The 21443-nt window shown below is 33.3% G+C and overlaps 1 protein-coding gene and 1 long non-coding RNA gene across 10 annotated transcripts; both read left to right on the top strand.

Annotated features, from left to right (window-relative positions):
• The first annotated feature begins 931 nt into the window (after positions 1 to 931).
• LOC101253783 (protein CYSTEINE-RICH TRANSMEMBRANE MODULE 13) lies at positions 932 to 13532 on the top strand. Of its 9 annotated transcripts, none has more exons than XR_011221299.1 (5): positions 970 to 1137; positions 1226 to 1442; positions 5911 to 6029; positions 6116 to 6220; positions 13218 to 13532. XR_011221299.1 is itself a non-coding variant. In XM_004239252.5 (4 exons), exons 1-4 carry the CDS (start codon positions 1095 to 1097, stop codon positions 13293 to 13295), a joined length of 393 nt encoding a protein of 130 aa, XP_004239300.1. In that variant the 5' UTR covers positions 932 to 1094; the 3' UTR covers positions 13296 to 13532. The 9 variants fall into 9 exon arrangements, 4 of the variants coding, with proteins under 4 accessions (XP_004239300.1, XP_010321103.1, XP_025886951.1 ...); XR_011221297.1 differs by having other exon boundaries at positions 5911 to 6080; positions 6166 to 6220; XR_011221298.1 differs by having other exon boundaries at positions 5911 to 6080; positions 6153 to 6220.
• A 1016-nt stretch (positions 13533 to 14548) lies between these two features.
• LOC138348574 (uncharacterized) lies at positions 14549 to 20348 on the top strand. Its single transcript, XR_011221302.1, has 2 exons — positions 14549 to 15204; positions 20059 to 20348. It is a non-coding gene; the product is annotated as an uncharacterized lncRNA (long non-coding RNA).
• The last annotated feature ends 1095 nt before the right edge of the window (positions 20349 to 21443 follow it).

The following is a 21443-nucleotide window of genomic DNA, read 5'->3' as shown; positions in this document are numbered from 1 at the left end:
AGGTTGTAGTTGTGGAGGTTCGGTTGGGGGTGGTAGGAGTACCCGTATTTCATCCCCTTAGCTTGAGTTTAGAGGTTTACTTGCTGAGTACCGTGTGGTTTGGTACTCACCCCTTGCTTCTACAAATTTTTGTAGGTTATGAGCCTGGATTTTTGTTGTACTTGTCATTCTCTTCTTTTCCAAGGCTTCTTGGAGATTTCTCAGGTAGCTGTTGCCATCGCAGCAGACTTTCTTCTCCTTAATTATGATCTTGTTCTACTCTAGAAACAAGTTCATTTGAGACTTGAGTTTTTCTTTTGAATCAATTGTAATACTTTAGAGGCTTGTACAGGTGACTATCAGGTTTTGGGGGTTTTATTAAGTTACTTATCTTTTATTTCCGCACTTTATTGTAATGATTGAGTTTTAGGCTAACTTATCTTGGTGGGATAAGACGAGTGCCATCGCGCCTATTTTTGGGTCGTGACATTAAGTTAATAAATAGACCCAAACAATGAAATCATGTAACTGCCAACAAGCGGCTTTAGTTAAGAAAAATGGTAGGTGAAGCATATAGATTGGGTAAGAAAAGAAAATGACAAATAAGTAGCAAGAGCGTTATCTTTAGTACAACACGTGAATCATTACTTGGTGTTATATTGCTAGTGGTTAAAGTAGTAGGCGTCATAATAGACATGACAGTACATAAAATAATAAATATACTCTTTCCTTCTCACTTTATTTTTAATTAGTTTAATTCGTTAAGAAAGAATTAATTTTTAAAAAAATATTTATAATTTCTCATTTTATTTTTAATTAGTTTGATTATTAAAAAGTATTTGATTTTTTTATTTATAATTTAAAATAAAAAATAAAAATTTGTATAATTATAAATTATTTTCTTAAAATTAAATTATTATTTAATAAGACAGATGATAAATGAAAGTAAATTACATAAAAATTGACGGAGGAATACAATAATATTTGGATAGGTGTTAAACGTGACCTATACGAAAATTTTTCCTTAGCTGCTAAGTTTAAAGTCACACACCAAATCTTCTTCCTTTAAAATCTCATCATCAATTCATTAGTGGTAGCAGTCCCAAGCAAAAACAATGAGTTACCAGCATGTTCATGAAGGTCCCTATCCTCCACCAGGCAAGTTCAATTAATTAAGACACTGATTTTATATCCAAATTAGTTTCTATTTTTTACTAAATTTTGTTTTGTTTAACTTGATTGTTAGGTTATGCTCCACCACCACCAGGGCCAGAAGGATATCCTCCTCCAGGACAGCCAGAACCTTTTGGGTACTACGGTGAAGCACCACCACCGCCGCCACCACCAGGACCTCCCAGTTATCAGGGATATTTTAACGATCAATATCCGCCTCCTGATCACATTCACCATGATCAGCAGCCTGATCATCATAGCAGTGGCTGCTGTTCCTTTTTAAAAGGCTGGTACGTCTTTCGTTCTCTCTACTCTCCTCGATGTGCAACTCAATTTTCAAGATTCTACCATTCATCATTTGTTTTTTTATAAAAAAATTGTACAGCTTCTGGCAATTCCACATCTTTTTGTAATCACTTCCCCTAAAATAGGCCTTTTTTTGTCCGTCAAGTTTCCAAAAATAGATTTTTTTGGGACAAGTGAGACCAAAGATAAAACAAATGATCTTCTTTCTTTCGCAGTACACCTGAAATAGGAGTTTTTTTCCACGAGAATTGACTTTTTGGAAGTGGTTAATCTAAAATTTTAAGGTTGTGGGTGTTCTTTTAAGTGGCGGAGTCAAAAATTAAAAATTCAAGTTCAGCAACACTAAAAGGGTCTTAACGCACCCACCAAGAGCCAATGAACCAGTTAGATCATCTGTTCATGGGATGTTCTATGTTAATTTTATACAAATATCTTTTAATTTCTACACATATATATATTCTGAGACGAGATTAATGGATACTCGAGCGGACTCTATGTGGGTCCGCCCTTGTCGAGAGGCTTACAATTACTTCCTTCTTAACATGTTAAATCAACTATTGTGTTATAATGTGCTCTTCTACATTTCACGAGCAATAATCCAGTAGGTAGTAAGAGATGGTAATCTGGTGTGACATTACTCGTATTGACTCTGAATTTAGAGAAAAAAGTTGTGATAGGCTGTGCACTTATGTTTTTGGATGAAATGTGGGATCTTGATAAAAATTTTAGGTCGACTAACAATCCTACATTAACATATGTACAATGCATTAACTTCATTACCAACCATAGTCAGGATGGTTCACCCTTTTGCCAGTAAAAGAGAGAGAAAAGAACGTATTGAAAATCTTGGAGATGAATGCAGTTTTCATTGAACTGGTAAAAAATGAACAATTTTTCTTTTGGTAACTATGCAGAAGATTTTTAATACAATATCAGAAAGCAATAAGATGTCTTGAGGAATTTTGATGTGGTGATTTGAAATAAAGGGATGGTACTTTGGAAGAACTAACCATAGATGGTATGCCGGAAAACATTCTACTTCATAGTGATGAGTGTTGGGTTAATGTAACTCCTCAAACCTTGAAGGCGAGATTGGCACCTAATGTCATACCTGACCGAGTGAACCAACCCGTAAGTCTCTTAATCGACAAATAGGGAAATAATTGGAGGATAGAGATTATCATCTGAACCATAAATTCTACGGCATATACACACATATATCCTCAACTAAACAACTGATATCAACTGACAAACAAGTGTCACTTGTCTACAAAAAATTGTGTAAGAGGCTATCAATCGCTACTGTGGTCAGGACAAGTCCCTAACCTACCCATAAATCTTAATATCCATACAAAATCAATATACTGGACTCGGCTATCCTTGGAAGAAATGGAGGTCACCAATCTACAAATGATAGTCTGAATCTGCTAACGGGGTCTGTCAACCTATGAATCTGGAGCTGTGGCATGAATCACGGTCCCCGGTAATACGATGTCGGTACGAAATAATGTGCTGAGTATGTAAGGTAGATAACATATCCAGTGAGAATAGAATTTCTACTAGGAAGACACAAAACGTAATGACAGTAATAAAGATAGAACCCGAGGTAATTTATAAACTTAGTATCATGAAACAACATTTAGTTCTACTTCTCTAGGTGCAGCCCATCACATCCGACGTGACATCTATAGGTACAACTTATACGTCATACATGTCTCTTTTTTGCAAATCATACTTACCAGCAAATAAGCCTCGGTGGCTACAAATATCTTTTATAGACTAACAAGTAAGTCTTAACTTATAAGCAAATAAGCCATAGTGGCTACAAATAAGTCTTTTAACAAGCAAGTCTTAACTTACCAGCAAATAAGCCTCGGTGGCTACAAATAAGTCTCGTTGGATCAACCAATAAGCGTCAGTGACTAACAAATAAGCCTCGGTGGCTACAAATAAGTCTCGTTGGATCAACCAATAAGCCTCAGTGACCAACAAATGATCCTCTACTGCCAACGAACAAGCCTCGGTGGCTACAAATAAGTCTCGCTGGATCAACAAATAAGCATCAATGACCAGCAAATGAGCCTCAATGGGCTAGTGAATGAGAATACTCCAGTATATGCCTCTTCTCTAGGTTGAAATCCTATAATTCACAACAATTCAGAACCTATACGATGTGAGTTGTGAATCTATCTAGAAATACGAATGAATTATAGTGGGGATAAGTTGACCTTAGCTTCTTGATGCTAGAAGGAGGAAATTTAGAGTGAGAACGAGCTCCTAACTGTTAATGAAACAAAATGAGGTTGTTGCCAAGTCTTGTTTCTATAACAAAAACCCCACCCATATAGTCCTTGGCCTCACGGGGCTACCTCCCTAGGAAGCAGGGCCCTCGCCCTAAACCTTGATCCGCGAGGTCTTTTTCTGCCTCAACAGTTTGTATTAGTAAACTCACAACTTTTTACTCCGACATTTGATTGATGAACGGTTTAATTCGTGTGAAACTAGACTCAAAAACCTTCATTTGATAGGTAGTAGGCCGTCTAACTTGATTTAGATTGGGAGATACGATCATTCAAAGTAAAGACTATGTACATATTCATTTGAAATACTCTGCCACCACGAAACCGTTAACTTGCACTTTTGTTTTAAGACTCCCTTTGGCCTCTAACTCCGATTTAACATTGCAAACATCTTCATATATCAATTCTTTTATACCATCACCATTCACAACCTTATTCTGAAGCATCTCATCACCGACGACGTAAAGCGTTAGAGTTAGACCTGTAGTCAATCGACATGCTAAGAGCCCGTTTCGATGGGCTTAAAAAAATTAATTTTTTAAAAATACTTTTGAATGTGTTCAAACTTATTTTTAAAATAAGTGAATATTTTCATATTACTCAAAATCCTGATGGAAAGATTTACATCGAGTTTAATGATAAACCTCATGTTTATAATAGGAGATCATTTTTTAGTTGTAGAGATTTGCTGGATATACAACATATTTCTCCTATTAATCTTGATGTTCCTATTTACGGATCAGCTAGAAGTAGACCTTTATCTTTGCGTACTCTAAGAGCCTGTTTGGCTCAGCTTAAAAGCTGGTCAAACTGACTTAAAAGCTGGTTTTTGACTTATTTAGCTGTTTGGCAATACTCAAAACAGCTTATTTTAAGTTAAAAAAAACTTATTTTAAGCCAAAAGTTAAAAGCTGGGGTAGGGGTGCTTTTTTATTTTTATCTTATAAGCTGTTTTAAGTTGACCACATTTTTATCTTTTTGTGCTTAATATTTTTATACAATCTCCAAATTACCCATATAACCCTAACATTTCTTTCTTCCATTTATCCCTTTTCACGTTTGACATAACAACTTCAGCACTTTTATCCAAATGCATAACTGCTTATTTTAAAAATAAGTTTCAGCACTTTTAAAAGTACTTTTTTAAAGCTGTTTTTATTAAGTCCATCCAAACGGGCCCTAAGTGATACTATGAGTGACAGATTAGTTGAAAGGGTAAGAATTGACCCCAAAATTAATATTGTGCAGACGAAAAATAAGTTTTCTGAATTAGAACCAACTCCATCTGAGATGGCCTTTAACGTTAATAAGACGTCAGATCTAAACAGTGTGTGAATTATGATGAGTCACCAAATTGATTTTAGTCCAGGATCCCTGGCAAGAAGACATATCCAAAATGTATCTCAAAAAAAATAAATGGAACAAGTTTAGAACTTGGTTTTTTGAGGCTTACAGTCAAAATGATTTAAATAATCTATCGCTAGATTTTTATGAAACTTGTGTTTTACATAATAAAATTATTTATTTTGTCCCCTGATTTATAACAACTTATTTGTCGTTATACATCAAAGATATTGAAAGAACTTTTAAAGAAAGTGATGGTTCTATTACTGAAGTCATCTATCCTCCCCAATCTCCGTTTATATTACCTAATAATACTGGGTTAACTTTTCCAGCTTTTCAAAAATTTATTCAAATTGATGTTGCCCAGATAATCATTAATGAAATTAATAATTTAATTGTTCAAAATAATTATTTGAGTTTATATGTTAAAATTTTAGGAAAACATATTAGTTCTTTAGACAAAAAATTAGATGAATTAATTATTTTGGTAAAGGATTTTCAAAAGAATCCACAAGAAAATATTGCTTCTACTTCTAAAACTCCTTTAAATGTACATACGCATATCCAACGTCCCATTGATACTATTGATTTTAAGGAAAAAAATCTTTCAGTGATTTAGAAAGTCTTATTGATAAGAAACTTTCTGGTTTAAGTACTAAACCTCTTGATCTTAGAAATGATTTTTTAGATATTAATATTAATAAAATTGAAGGACAATTGTCTGAAAATAATAATTTACTAACTTCTGATATTAATTCTAGAAGGTTTAAATATGATTATCGTAATCAATAAATTTTTTTTGGTAAAGGTGTCTATGCTACTATTCCATCTATGATGACTTACTACTACCCTCGTCCAACTCCTCAAGATGTCTTGATAGAGGAAAGAGAGTGGAATCAAACTAACACGTCATATAGTGGAAACGAGGTTTATGAATGGAATCTAGATGCTTTGACAAATCTACAAGTTTTCATTATGGTACATCGAATGTTGATGTATACGTCTATTTGCAGGCATATTAATAACAATTCTGACCATGCTACCTGTAAGATGATTATTTCAGGATTTACAGGTCAACTTCGAGGATGGTGGGACAATTTTCTATCTCCCGAAGAAAGGTATGCTATTACAAATGCATATAAAGAGAAGATAAAAAGGGAAAGAGTTACTGGCGAAGAAGGAAAGCCAGCAAAATAAATAACCAGTCAAAAGATTGAGGATGCGATTTATACCTTAGTCCTCACAATTTTGGAACATTTTAATGGAAGATTTTTCCAATTAGAATGAAACTATTAGAACTCTTCTAAATGATCTTAATAGTGTAGACACTTAGGAGAACTCAGATGGTATAAGATACTTTCCTAAATAGAGTCATGCATTTACCGAAAAGTAAAATAAGCTATTGGAAAGCCAGATTTATAGACAGACTTCCTCCTTTATTTGTGGAAAAGGTTAAGAAAACCGTAAGAGGAGATCTAACTGATATTCCCTATGATAACTACACTTATGGAAAGCTAATAGGCACTTGCACACAAGAAGAATTAAATTTATGCAATGAGCTAAAGCTAGCTCAGCAAATCAAAAGGAACCAAATGTCAAAAAGATTTCAATTAGGAGACTTTTGTGCACAATTCGATATTGAAGGACCTTCTCACCCTAATAGAAAGAAGAAATCTCATGAAGAGGTTGATAAAAAGAGATCCTACAAAAGACGTCATCGTTCAAAACGATATATGGAAAAGAAGGAAGCTAAAACAGCTCATCGCAAGGCGACCAAATTTGCCAAAAAATTCTCTAAAAGAGATCTGAAAGACATTAAATGTTGAAAATGTGGAAAGTATGGACACATTGCTCCAAATTGTAAGGTGGAAAAACTTAAAGCTTCAGAACTGGATGAAGCCACTCATGAAAAAATTTATGAGTTATTGTATGAATCAGAATCAGATTCTTATCAGTCTAGTTCAGATAATAATAGTAACAAATCTGATCATTCTAATCAATGTGTTAATTGTACAGGTAATACTTGTACGTGTGGACAAGATGAATTCTATAAGCTCCAGTCTCAATTTGAGGATTCAAATTTGGATAAGATCCAATCTTAATTTGAAGATTTCAATTTTAATATGATCTCTTCTGATAATGTGATAGAACTATTAAGAGAAGTTTCTGATGAAAATCTCAGAAACAAAATTTTAGAAATGACTTCTTCTCAAGTCTCTTCTTCAAAATCTTTTAAAAAACCCAAGAAGAGTGAAATTTTAAATTATAATCTTAGCCCTTATTCTTTACAAGAAGTTTTTTCTCGTCTTGGAAAAAGAAAAGGCCACGAATATTGTTAAAACTAGAGATACTTTTCTTGATGATTCAAAATATGAAGTTGAAACTTTGAAAAAAGAGATTAAATCTCTTAAACAAAACTAATTGATTCATAATCACAGGATTTCTCAATTACAAAACACTGAGAATGATATTTCTCAAACTAATTTAATTAATAAAGGAAAGGAGATTGAGGAAAAAGATGAAGAGCCTCTTCATCTTATTAATTCAAAACCTATAAGTTTCCTTGGAATGATGCAAATTGTTACTGCTCATCGCTGGTACATTAAATGTACCATTTTAATCAATAATGATTTTAAAATTACTAGTACTACTATGATTGATAGTGGAGCAGATGTTAGCTGTATTCAGGATGGATTAATTCCTTCAAGATTTTTCGAAAAAACTACTCATGTTGTTAAATCTGCTTCTAATCATGCTTTAGTTATAAAGTATAAACTTTCCAATACTTGCATATGCCAGAGCAAGGTTTGCATCCCTCATTTTTTCTTTTTAGTAAAAATCAGTTGCACCCTCCGATTATACTTTGAACCCCTTTTATAAATGCTATTTATCCTTTCTAAAAATTAGATGCAAAAGGATTTACAACTACCTTTAATGGTAATATCATTCATTTTGAGTTTATAACTGAACCTATCACTATAGATATTAATACGTTGATCCATTTAAAACAAAAACACATTAATTCTTTACAAAGGAAATTAATATCATGAATATTATAGAAACTCTCCAGCCAGCTAAAGTACAGGAAAAATTAAAGTTAATTGCTGGACAAATGGCTGCTGATATTTGCGCAGATCATCCAAGTGCTTTTTGGAACAAGAAAAAACATATTGTAACTTTGCCTTATGAAGATTGTTTCTGCGAAAGTAATATCCCACTAAGTCTCGCCCCTGCCAAATGAACGAAGAATTAGTGGAGTTCTGTAAAAAAGAAATTGATAATTTATTGCAAAAGGATTGATAAAACCTTCTAAATCTCCCTGGTCGTGTACTGCGTTTTATTTTAATAAAGCTGCAGAAAAAGAACGTGGTGTCCCCAGGTTAGTCATTAATTATAAATCTTTAAATAAAAATTTAAAATGGATTAGGTATCCTATTCCAAATAAAAAGATATTTTATAAAGATTATATGATGCTAATGTATTTTCAAAATTTGATTTAAAATCAGGATATTGGCAAATCCAAATCTTTAAGGAACACACCTATATAACTGCTTTTAATGTTCCTTTTGGCCAGTATGAATGGAACGTTATGCCATTTGGTTTAAAAAATGCTCCATCAGAATTTCAAAAAAATTATGAGTGATATTTTTAATCCATATATGGCTTATATCATTGTTTATATAGATGATATCCTCGTTTATTCTAAAACTCTAGAATCTCATATCAAACATCTTGATGTTTTCAAAAAAGATTGTTATTCCAAATGGCTTAGTTATTTCTAATGCTAAAATGAGTTTATTTCAAACTGATATCAGATTTTTGGGGCACCAAATTTGTCAAGGAAAAATTTCTCCAATTCAAAGATCTTTTGATTTTGCGTCAAATTTTTTTGATATTATAACAGACAGGACTGTGTTACAAAGATTTTTTGAAAGTTTAAATTACATTTTCCCTTTTTATAAAAATCTTTCTAAAGATCTAGCTCCTTTGACAAATAGATTAAAAAAGGTTAATAAATTACCTTGGAATGATAATCTTAATACGCTTGTTAGAAGTATTAAACAAAAAATTAAAGCCTTACTTGTTTAACTCTTGCTAATCCAGTATGGATCAAAATTATTGAAACTGATGCTTCAAATATTGGTTATGGAGTAATACTTAAAAAAGTTAACCCTCATGATAAACATGAATATCTTGTTCGTTTTCATTCAGGTAAATGGACTAAAGCTCAACGCAAATATGCGACTATAGTACATGAAATGCTTTGTATTGTAAAATGCGTTTTGAAATTTCAAGATAATCTTTACAATCAAAACTTTTTGATTAGAATAGATGCTCAATCTGTTAAATATATGTTTGATAAAGATTTCAAACATGATGCTTCAAATCTGATGTTTGCTAGGTGGCAGACCCAAGTAGCCCCTTTTGATTTCGAAATCCAATATAAAAAGGAAATTTATAATTCTCTGCCAGGCTTCTTATCCAGAGAATACTAACTTCCTGAACAAAGATTTTATTATGTCTTATTTTACATCTTTTTTTGATGATAAAACTCTAATTACCATAATCATGTCTTCATTTTGTCTTCATAATCATGTATAGAAAAGTATCCCTGACTATCTTACTAGGGAATATTTAACTTGATAACTTTTTATACACGATAATGCGTCCATCCCGAGTTCTTCATCTAATGGAGAAAGAGGAAGAGGACAAGGGAGAACAATAAATACGAGCAATAATAATATTTTGGCCCAATTAGGAAAACAAAGGCTAATAGCCGCAATTTTACAGGGATATTCACTGGAGTAGCAGGAATCGATACCAACCACCCAATGTATAAAGAATTCATGAATTTCATACAAATCCAAACAACCTCAAGAAGAAACTCAGTCATCATATTCGGCAATAGTCAATGAGGAAACCACGAAAGATGTGGAAATTTATGATAAAAATGAGATAAATGAGATAATATTCCTTTAGAACCGAGGGATCTACGCTGGAGAGATGATCCTTGACAAATAATGACAAGGTATTTTGATACAACATCATATGTTGTACCCACTTACAAATACAGGATGCATTATGAAATTATACTCTCATCAATGGAGTCTACGGAATTTCAGCACTTTTACCCAGCAAACACTAATAAAATTTTCAAAAAGTACAATAAAAAGATTGTCCCCTGGAAGAATGGGGAACAAGAACTATGCGAAAACGAGAATACACCCACCCTTAACAAAAGACTACTGCTCAATTTAACTATTGGGATTATATTGAAAGCTTTAATAAAGCTCTACTATAGGAAGATGCTAATAGAAAGCATTCACGGTTTATCGAAATCTGTTCTAATAATTTTAATCAACATATAACAACTTGGTTTTATAACTGATGGACTTTATATGGTCTTACATTAATTATTCTCCATGAAGATTACAAAAAATTATATGTTGAATGGGTCGATGTCTCACCCAAAAGTATACAATTACAGCAAGAAGATGTATATTTTAAAGGAATATCATTAATGTACTTCTTTATAGAATTCTCTATCCCCTGGATAATGAGATGGACAATAGAAGTCCAAACAGATGAATAAGGACTTCCATGTCTAAGACGGAAATTTCATAGAAAATTCTGGGGTAAATTGTTTCACAAAGATGCGGAAGGAAAGCTTCATGGCAAAGAAATAATAGACTCGATCAATGTGTCAATTGAAGTCAGTCGAAACCAGACTGAGGTAATATTAGAAAAGGAAGAAATTAGTCCTTTCAAACAAATACCCAGAAAATTACAAATGAAAAAGGGGGTAATATCTAAATTTGAACGCCTTGCTTCATATGTGGAAGAAGTTAAGAAGGATTTAGTAAAACATTTGGGTACATACGATATGTCCATAACTACGTCCAATGGCGACGAAGACAAAGGCAATTATTTAGCAGGAGAATATCAAAGTATGAATAGTACTAAGGAAATGAACATAGAAACATTTTTGCAACAATTTCGAAATAAAGTGGAAGAATCTTCCTGCACAAACAAGTCCAAAGGCAAGGGAGTTGTAATGGACTAAAACGACAAATTAGCTTTTTTATAATTCTAAACTTTTATAAACTAATGGGACCCTTTGTCGGTTCAATAATGTAATATAGCGTAAGCACTTACGTTATTAATTTTTAACATTTTCTTAGATCCTTCTCTATATAAGGATTCTTTTTCCTATTTTCTAAGGCAGGTGGCAGAGCCATCTATCCTTTTGTATTTCCCTCTCTACTCTTGTAAATTTTTCAATAAATGTCTAGTTGCTATCATCTATCGCTATCTGAGCTGTGATAAAAGATTTTTTAAGGTATTCCGATGTTTCTAAGGTCGAAATAGTGTAGTTGGAGAATGGAAGATCTTGGCTTAGTCCGGAGTTCCTGTTAAGGCCCATGTTAAGCCATGAATAAGTCGTTGTTTGGACTATGTTGGAACCATTAAAAGATCTTTCTATCATTGGACTTCCTAACTCGCAAACGAACCGATAGTTGCATCGAAGCGATCCTTTCGTATTTGGTTATAAATGCCAATGTTTGTATGGCCGTGCGGACTACCGCCATCCTTCAAACTTGGAACTTGTTTGTAATTTTATCAGAATTGGAACTTATTTGTAATTTTGGTATCAGAGTCATGGTTGTTAGTAGTCAAAGTTGGTGTTAATCTCTCAGGACTTAAAATTATGAATATCATAAGATAACATACTACTGTTAAAAACAGTAGAAAGGAAGAATATAACATGCCCCAAAGCTTTATCTCCTTAATAGATGGACGATTCTAAGAATACATTCCAAGGTTATATACCAAATAGGTATATTTGAAAAAATGGGATTTAAATAAATTGTTAAAACTACATAAGAAACTATTATTGTAGACTCTGATCATCGTACTTTTAGACTATTATCTGAAAGTGATCTTGTCCCTTATAGGAAAAATTATAGATTTATGCATATTGGCCTGGTTCAAGTTTCTTTTAAGCTTCTTACATTAAGAGGTTTAGTAGAAAGCTTTATAGCAGCTTTAAGAGATGTAGAAATCAGAATTGGAACTTGTTTGTAATTTGGATAATAATAATAATATATAATAATAGTAAATAATAATAATAATAAAATAATATGAAAATAATAATAATAAGTGTAATAATAATAATCATATAATAATATATAATAATAGTAATAATAATAAAGAATAATAAAATAAATAATAATAATAAGATAATAAAATATTATTAATAATAATAATATAATATATAATAGTTATAATAATAATAATAATAAAGAATAATAAAAATAAATAATAATAATAAAAATATTAATACAACTACTAATAATAATAAAATAAAACAAAATAATAATAATAATAATAATAAATAATAATAAAAGAATTAAGGGTAAAAAGGTAATATACACGGTCAACATAAAATGACTTTTAAGTTAAAAAAAAAACACCCTCACCTAACTTTTAGCTTTTGGCTTAAAATATGTTACTTTGATATTTGTCAAACACTCTAATAAATCAAAAAACTGACTTTTAAGTGAGTTTGACCAGCTTTTAAGCCCATCCTAACAAGCTCTAAGTAAGTTTAACCAGCTTTTAAGCCCATCTAAACAGGCTCTAATTACAACACTCCAAACACCCGAGATTTAGAGTTAATATAACTGACCTTAATATTTCCATAAAGCATTAAAATTTCCAAGAAAAAAAACTCTAATTTAATAAGATTACCATCAATCATTGGACTGGTAAATAGATGGCATACAAGCATGTTGTCAGGTTTTAATTACTGGCTGCAAACATTTACTCCATTTCTTACATTCATCAACCAGTGAATGTATGAGTTTTCTCTGGTATACCTTCTTGGATAGCAAATTAATTTTTTAATTAACTTAGCTTCGGTAGTGTTTCTATCTTCTCTATCCTCGTCCTCAACTCTTCCCTCCTTCTCGAACCACCCAGGAAAAAAAAACCCTTCTTTGACAGTATAAAGATATTAACTAGAAGACAACATGGGAACTTTAAGCATAAGGTTCATACATTAGGTGTCTGATTGTTTTGTCTGACTAATCATAATTCATATCCATGTTGCAGTTTGGCTACTCTTTGTTGTTGCTGTTTGTTGGAGCAGTGCTGCAGCTGCTTCTAATTTGCTGGATGCCACGATTCTAAATAATCGTGAATGTTATGTCAAATATTTGCGATGATGGAGCTTTATTTATTGTAACATATATGTGTTGAAGCTGCTTTGTTATGTCCTTACTGCAGTTATGATGATAATGAAAACATAATTGTGAGGAGTCTATCTGCATCAGTGTAGTAATAATTGTTGTAGATTGGTAATTACTGAATTCTATATTGCTCATAAGTTATAATACTCTTATCCCCACCTGTTGTTGATGGAGCCAAGTTGCTGGGATTCCAAAATATACTGCACTTCCCCTCACACATTTCATGAACCGCTAAATCAATAATCCATTACCAGTAAATCAATAACTTCTTTTGCATTTTGATTTTGAACAAACCCTAACTAATGTCAACTGGCATTTAAATTATTATCTATGAACTTTTTTTCAATGTTCAGTTGTGCTATTTTTAATTTTTAAAAGGGAGTGAGTAAATCATATCCTCAATAATAGGTCAAAGATCGGATGCTCAACCAACTGTGATGTTATGTTTTCCCTTAAACAATATCATTAACTTAATAAGTGGACATGGAAGCATAAAAGAGTGAAGTTTATCATGTGTTAGGGATAGAAGTGTTGTTTTTAATTACTGCAGTAGTTCTTTTTAGTAAAATAAGTAGTTTAATTTAATATAAATTGAAATATGAATTTGAGTAAGTTATTGAGATATTTTAGAATGGAAAAAAAATAAATATACCCCCGAACTATCGTGAATGGTACGAGATACCTTATGTTATATTTTTGGGATATTGGTGCCCTTCCTGTCCATAAACTAGAGCATATATGTCTTTCACTCTAACAGAAAATTAAATAGTGGAGACATGACGTAATTTTATTCGTCGAAAATTGTTGGATCGATGAATAAGATTATGACACGTGTTTGTCCATTAATATAAAGGTATATATGTTCTAGTTTATTGACGGCAGGACACCAATGTTCCAAAAATATGATGGAGGACATTTGCATACCATTTATGATATTCGGGGTATATCTATCCTTTATGCCTTTTATAATTTTAAAAGGAAAAAGGAACAAATCTACTCTAGAACTTTCAAAAATGGTATATCAATATCCTCCATCATACTTTTCGTCCATCAAAGCCCCTGTCGACCAATAATTGATGCACATTTACCCCCCACATTAACGAAAAAATAATCAGTGACACGTGGCGCAATCCTATGGCTCAATTTTATTTGACCAATCTTTTAACCTAAATCCTAAAATCCCATTATCTTCTTCTCTATTTTCTCTTTCTTCCTTTTCTTCACCTTGTTTTTTCCGACGAGCTTCAAACACTTCTATCCATCAAATCCTCTCTATCAAACCCCACCATCAATATAATCAAAAATTGGGAACCCACTTCTCTGTAAGTTCACTGGCATCACTTGCAATTTTGATGGGTCAGTCAAAGAAATCGAGCTTTCGAGTCAAATAATTTCTGGATTTGTTCCTTTTGATTGAATATGTTCACTTAATTCATTGGAAAAGCTCTCTCTATGTAACAATTCATTTTCTGGGCAAGTTGCTGATGATTTGAACAAGTGTGTTAGCTTGAATTACTTGGATGTTGGTAATAATGAATCTACTGGGTCTTTTCCTGATATATCTTCACTCACCGAGTTAACCCATTCTCATGGAATTTTGTGGCGAATATGAGTGACTGAAATGAGTATTAGTTTAGTATTTGTGTGGGTAATGGGGGTATTGGGTGGGTTAAACAGGTCATTGGATGGGTATTTAGACTTTTGATTTATTAATGGGTCAAAACGGGTTGAGCCATAGGACTGCGTAATGTTTCACTAATTATTCTTCTATCAGTGGAACGGACAAGAAAGCTCTGATGGATGAAAAGTATGACAGATGATATCAACATATCATTATCGAAAGTTTGGGGGTATGTTTGTCCCTTTTCCCATTTTAAAGTTATGTAAATTATGTATTTTATGTTGGTTATTTAATGTCCTTAAATGCTTAATAAAATCTCTGAAAGCTATTGAAGGTCATTTCAATCAATTGAGAAATATTTTCAATCTTTTTGTTCTATCCCTTTAAAAAAAACACCAACAGTGGTTAAAACAATTGATCTTATGGGATCTGTGAAATCTTCCAAAGAATTATAATATCATTTTTAATCTTGTAAAGGCTATCCTTTTAACCTGTCAATGCGATCTATTTTAACCCATTAGGGCTACTATTTGACCCGTTTTTTTTTCAACACACAAGCTTTTCTACACGTTTTTAACCAAACACAATGGCAAACAACTTCTCTTTAATTGCCCAAAATTTTTTGGGAAACTTACATAAAAATATTTTAGTAAAAAAATATTTACCATTTATAGCAATAATATTTTTTTTTCACTTGATCATTTTTAATTCATTTATAATAGAGGTTTAATACATATTACAAAGAACAGTTTATTATTCACATATAATACAATTTTTAATGATGAATAATATATACATTTATCACATATTTTAATACACTTAGAATACAATGTGACAATTTTTTACCAAACAAACATGATATATTTCAAAAAACAATTATAATTCATATATATTACATACATAATTCACTTTTAATACATATTACAAATTTAACAAAGCATTGCTATAAATGGTAAAAGTATCGCTAAATCAGTAACTATTTTTTAAAATGTATTAATTTATGTAATTTTTTCAAAAAACATTGCAGACAAAAACTATCAAATTGTCTATGAGAAAAAAAATCATATTTTAAAGGGCAACTTTCACATGTAGAAAAAGAAAATACATATTTGTATGTTATAGCAAAGTTTGCATAATTGTATTTCATAGCAAACTTATATGTGTATAATTCGTTATACATAACAATTGAAGCGAATCGTATAAAACGAGAAAGAGAGAGATTATATACAATTTGAGTTGTATAAAACAACAAAAGCGAGAACGGCAGAATTGAATTGTATAAAATGAAAAAGAGAGAAATTATATACAATTTGAATTTGTATAAAACAAGAAAGAGTGAGAGGCAAAAATAGACTTGTGCAGGAAATATACAATTGAATCGGATTGTATAAAACGAGAGAGAAATTATACACAATTTGAATTTGTATAAACGAGAAAAACAAAAGAGACTTGGGCAGAAAAACATTTGTATTGTATAATTATAAGTGTAAAGGAAGAAGATACATGTATTTGTATATATTTATACGATTTTCTCTCACTTTATACAATTAGAAACACAATTTATACAATTCTATTGTATAAAGCGAGAGAGGAGAGCGACGGGAATAAGCGATCGATAGAGGGAGTGGCGAGCGAGAATATGACAGAGACTGGGACTAACAAACAGTTTGCTAAGGAACACAAATAAATAAAAGAGTAGCTACTATTTTTATTTTATATTATTAATTTGTCATTCTATACAATTATCCCTATTTTGAATCCTATGTGATATGTGAATGAGAAAATCCTTACAACCTCTCCTGGAAATTCTATAAAAGTTTAGATTGAAACACTTTTAATATACTTCTACACAAAATAGCTTCTAATTTTGTCTTTGGAGGAGTCTCAATGAAAGATAGACACCAAATAGCATTTGAGAGCTGCAAGTTGAACGAGACCGAACGACGTTACACGGTGCAGGAGAAAGAGATGAAGAGACACTTCTTACTAGGCTCTAAGTTCGTGGTCAAGACGGACAATGTGGCCACTAGCTATTTCCAGTAACAAAAGAAGATCACCCCGAAGCAAGCTAGGTGGAAATATTTTCTAGCTGAATTGGACTATATCTTGGAGTATAAGTTAGGAAAGGCCAATGTAGTGGACGAAAAACTTAGTAGCAAGGTTGAGCTTGTTGCCACATCCCATAGAAACATTCAAGATTCGATTAAGGATGGAACGTAACATGATTTGGTGGCGAATAAGCCTATAGAGTTGGCCGTCCAAGGAAAGCCAAAGCTCTTTGTGCGGAAGATGACATTTTACTCACTTTTAGTCATAGTGTTTATGTACTAAAGTTTGGGTCCATTAGGCGGAAAATAATTAAGGAGATCCATGATACAACGTGGGTTGGGCATCTGAGGCAGTGACGTACGAGGGTATTGATTGAGACAATCTATTACTGGACACACATGCGGGACGAGAGTGAGTGCTATATGCATACTTGTCTTGTGTGCCAACAAGATAAGGTGGAATGGAGACATCCTTCTGGAGCCACTACCAGTAGAAAAATTCCAATGGTAAAGCGGGATGATAGACTTTATCACTTCCTTACCTAAGTTTAATGAGTATTGAACCATCATGGTCATGATGGATATATTCTATGCTACCTTCATACCCGTCATAACCAGTTGCACCGAAAATGAGGCTTCTTGATTATTCTTCAAAAACATGAGGAAATATTAGGGTCTGCCAAGACATATCATTAGCGATCGACACCTCATGATTTAACAGGAACTTTTAGAGGGAGTTGTTCAAGATATTTGGCACAAAGCCTCACTTCTCCACAAGTTTCCACCCAAAGACGAATGACCAAACCGAACATGTCAATGCCCTAGTAGAGTTCTATCATAGGCACTATGTTAGTGCACATAAGGAATGGGCTTGAATCCTTGAAATGACACAACTATATTATCATTTGCAAAGGAGAGATTCTACCGGACGCACCTCATTCGATGTGGTGACATGCCAACAACCCCAAATTGCACATTTTTACCAATCGCATTCTAGGGGAAGAGTTTGGAAGCCTACCATATGGACAAAGCATGGGAGGAACAACTTGATACTGCCAAGTCCTACTTGGATAAGGTAGCGAAGAAGAAGAAAAATCTTTCCAACCGCAAGCAGCGTCCCACAGACTACAAGGTAGGCGACATGTTCTTGGTGAATTTCAACCTAAGATAGTTTAAAGCATTAAGGGTTGTTCATATGAACTTAGTGCAAAAATATGAGGGATAGTTTAAGATCCTTTCCATGGTAGGCAAGATCTCCCAGAAGGTGGAGTTACCTCCACACTTCAAAATCCGTCCAGTCTTTCATGAAAGCATCATCAAGCTATATCATGAGGAAAAGAAGGATCCAATCCAAAACCAATCACGATGGGCACCCATAACTTTCACCGCCTCACATGACTGAGAGATCAAGTCTATCATAGATTATCAAGAAAAATTAAAGTGAGGTAAGCAAACGAGAACCATGTTCCTTCTTCTCTGGAAGGGAAAAATTGCGGAGGAGGCTGTAACACCCCATATCCAAAACAGACCAAAAACCAGCTTTTCAGGAAAAAATCTTTAGGTGCATCAACGAACCGTAGCCTGACCCACAGTCCATCCTGCACATCCGTCGATTGAGTCAGAAACCTCCCAAAATCCAGTCCAAAAAATTTGACTAAGTATTGAATGACGGTCGGACCTACGATCTGTAGGTCAGACTACGGTCCGTAGTTTGAATCTGTTGATCCCATTTACTCATTCTTTGATACGAACGATGATTGACCAGCACAGACCGTCGTTCGACCTATGGTCCATAGGTCTGATCGTAGGTGAGAAATACCAGACAGTTAGGGGGAAAATGCAGTAGGTTCAACTTCAGATGGTAATAAATCTTAGAACAAAATGAAATAGGTATCCCATGACATATCCAAAGATAGATAATTTAATAAGCTTTCCATAGCCACTGACCTTGCTAAAATCAGACCTACGAGTAAAGAGTTATGCCCGTTTTAGTAAAGGTTTGTCGAACAGAGCAAACCGACGGACCATCGATTGAACGACGGACCGTCAATCCAGGTCGTCGTTTGGTCGGAAAACAATTAACTCAGGGGTCTTTTGGTATTTTTCCACTTTTTTTAAACCTTAATATACATCGTTTTGAAGCTAAATCATCATATTTTAGTCAGTTGAAGCGTAGAAACATAACAAAAACTTACCTAAGTCAAATCATTAATGAAAACATAGAAAATTAGAAGCAAGAAAGGAGAAAAAAGCCAAAAACCCTAGTTCAAGAACACAACAAGGTTCCAGCCCCAAAATCTAAGTTTTTCTCCGTGAATTTCATCACAATTTATGTGAGATTTCATTAGTGGGTTCCTTTCACCCATTGGGTCCTAGTTTTCAAAACCCTAGCTTTGTATTTCTTTAGTTTTTGAATCACACATGCTAGGTCAGATATTCCAGTTATTTAGTTATACATGCCTCACTTTTTAATGCGTCATTATCAGATTAAATGTTGTATTCTCGGTTTGCATGTTCAATTTTGAGTTATCTTGTATTTTATAGAAATTTAGACATAATCAGTTAACTACATAAATCAATGGGAGTAGCATAATACCGAGTTGGACTAGGGTTTAGCGTACCCAATTAATCCTAAAACTACTAGCCAAGTAGGTTGTAAGTCCCCTATGTGGGCACCAGTTTAGTGATCATGCCAACATGCCTTTATACCACTGGTAGGGTATATTGGGTCCTCTCAATAGGGCGTATACATTGGACTCCACATTTAGCTCATGTGGTTTTATTATCAGTTTTTAGATGCTCCACACTTCAGTTAGATTCTCTTGCATTGATCATTTATCAGTATATTCAGTATTCAATTTCAGCATGTAATTGGCCATTGCATCTAGTTAGGTCAGAATTCAGTATATCATGTTCAAAATATTATACTTGCTTTGTGCTTGTTCAATTATGTTTTATTTCAGATTTACTCTATCATACATGATCAATACCTTCAAATACTGACGTATACATGCGCTACATCTTCTCTGATGTAGGTTCAGATTCTCAGTATCCAGATCACGCTTAGATCGATTTTGTATCTCTAGTTCAGCAGATTCGGTGGTGGGTCCTCATTCACCGAGGATAACAGTCATAAGTTTCATTTCAGTCTTTTAGTCATTTAGTTTCAGTTTTTGGTAGATTTAGCTGGGGCTTGTCCCAGTATTTCTAGTCCAGTTTAGAGGCTATTCTCAGACATAGTTAGTTTCAGCTTAGCGTTAAGTTAATATTTTTTTTGCATTAAACTCATTAGTTTTTCATATATCTCAGTTTTAGCATATGAGTATTCCCTATCTTTTCACTTTAAGTATTATTTAGCTTCCGCAACAGTTTATATTCTTTAGTATGCTCGTGATAATGCCTGTAGGGTTACATTGGGATCACTTGTGGTCCTAGGTCCTGTTTCTGCGTCTCGGGGGTATCTTGGGGTGTGGCGGAGGCCACATGGGAGATATATGAAAACTTGTGGTAGTTTAAGGACTAAATCCAATAGTTTTTGTAGTAGTGCACCATAGTTCTCGCATGGACAGGTGGGAGAGAGTGTTATATCCCGCTACTTTGCTTCTCTAATTCGACACCAGAATAGGAGATAAGAATTTAGAGTTCTGAAGAGGCTTATGGAGAATTCTAGAACACCTTTGATGATTCAAGAAGACTTTGAAATTCCCTAGAATATGTAGAGGGACCAAAGTGTAATTACTTTATGAAGTTGTAAAGTAATTTTTATTTACACTTTAGCTCCTAGGTTGTAGTATAAATAGAGGGGGCATGCATTTGCAATACATCACTCAAGTTGTAATATTCCAAGCAATAAAAGTGCTTCTTTCAAAACTCTCTAAATCTTTCCAAGTCTTTCTTTTCACTCTCTTTGCAATCTAGCTTCAAAAGGCTTACCTGATTTCGCAAGAGCATGACAGATTCATGAGTAAGTTTTCAAGTACGCACTGAACATTAGTGAGACTCTAACTCCGTGATAAAAGGGATATTAGAAAATATTGTGGTACTTATTCCCAATCCTATGTGAAATAAAAGTGCTATACCACATCTGAAGATAGAAATGCTCTCGTAGTATCATTTACTTCAATAGTGGATATCAGGATTTTTAGTAGGTTAGTTCTTAAATTCTCCCATTTCAATAAGAAACATGTTTGGGTCCTCTTTGATGACAACCAGGAAATGCTACAACAAGATTCGATCTTTAAAAAGGTTCCATACCCATAAGGGTTCCAAAGAAAGAGCAAAAGAAATGTCGGGTGCTTGTTGGGCGCGACCATCGGACCTCGACTAGGAGGAGGGGTCATGTAATAGTATGATCCAATTTATGAATTCTAATCCATCATTGTGCATTTCAGATCATGCCTCTTTGTAGAACTTATGCAAG

The sequence above is a fragment of the Solanum lycopersicum genome, chromosome 5 (genome assembly GCF_036512215.1).
Source record: "Solanum lycopersicum chromosome 5, SLM_r2.1".
Lineage (NCBI taxonomy): Eukaryota > Viridiplantae > Streptophyta > Magnoliopsida > Solanales > Solanaceae > Solanum > Solanum lycopersicum.
Note: the sequence above shows the minus strand (reverse complement) of the source record. Positions and strands in the feature narration are given on the sequence as shown.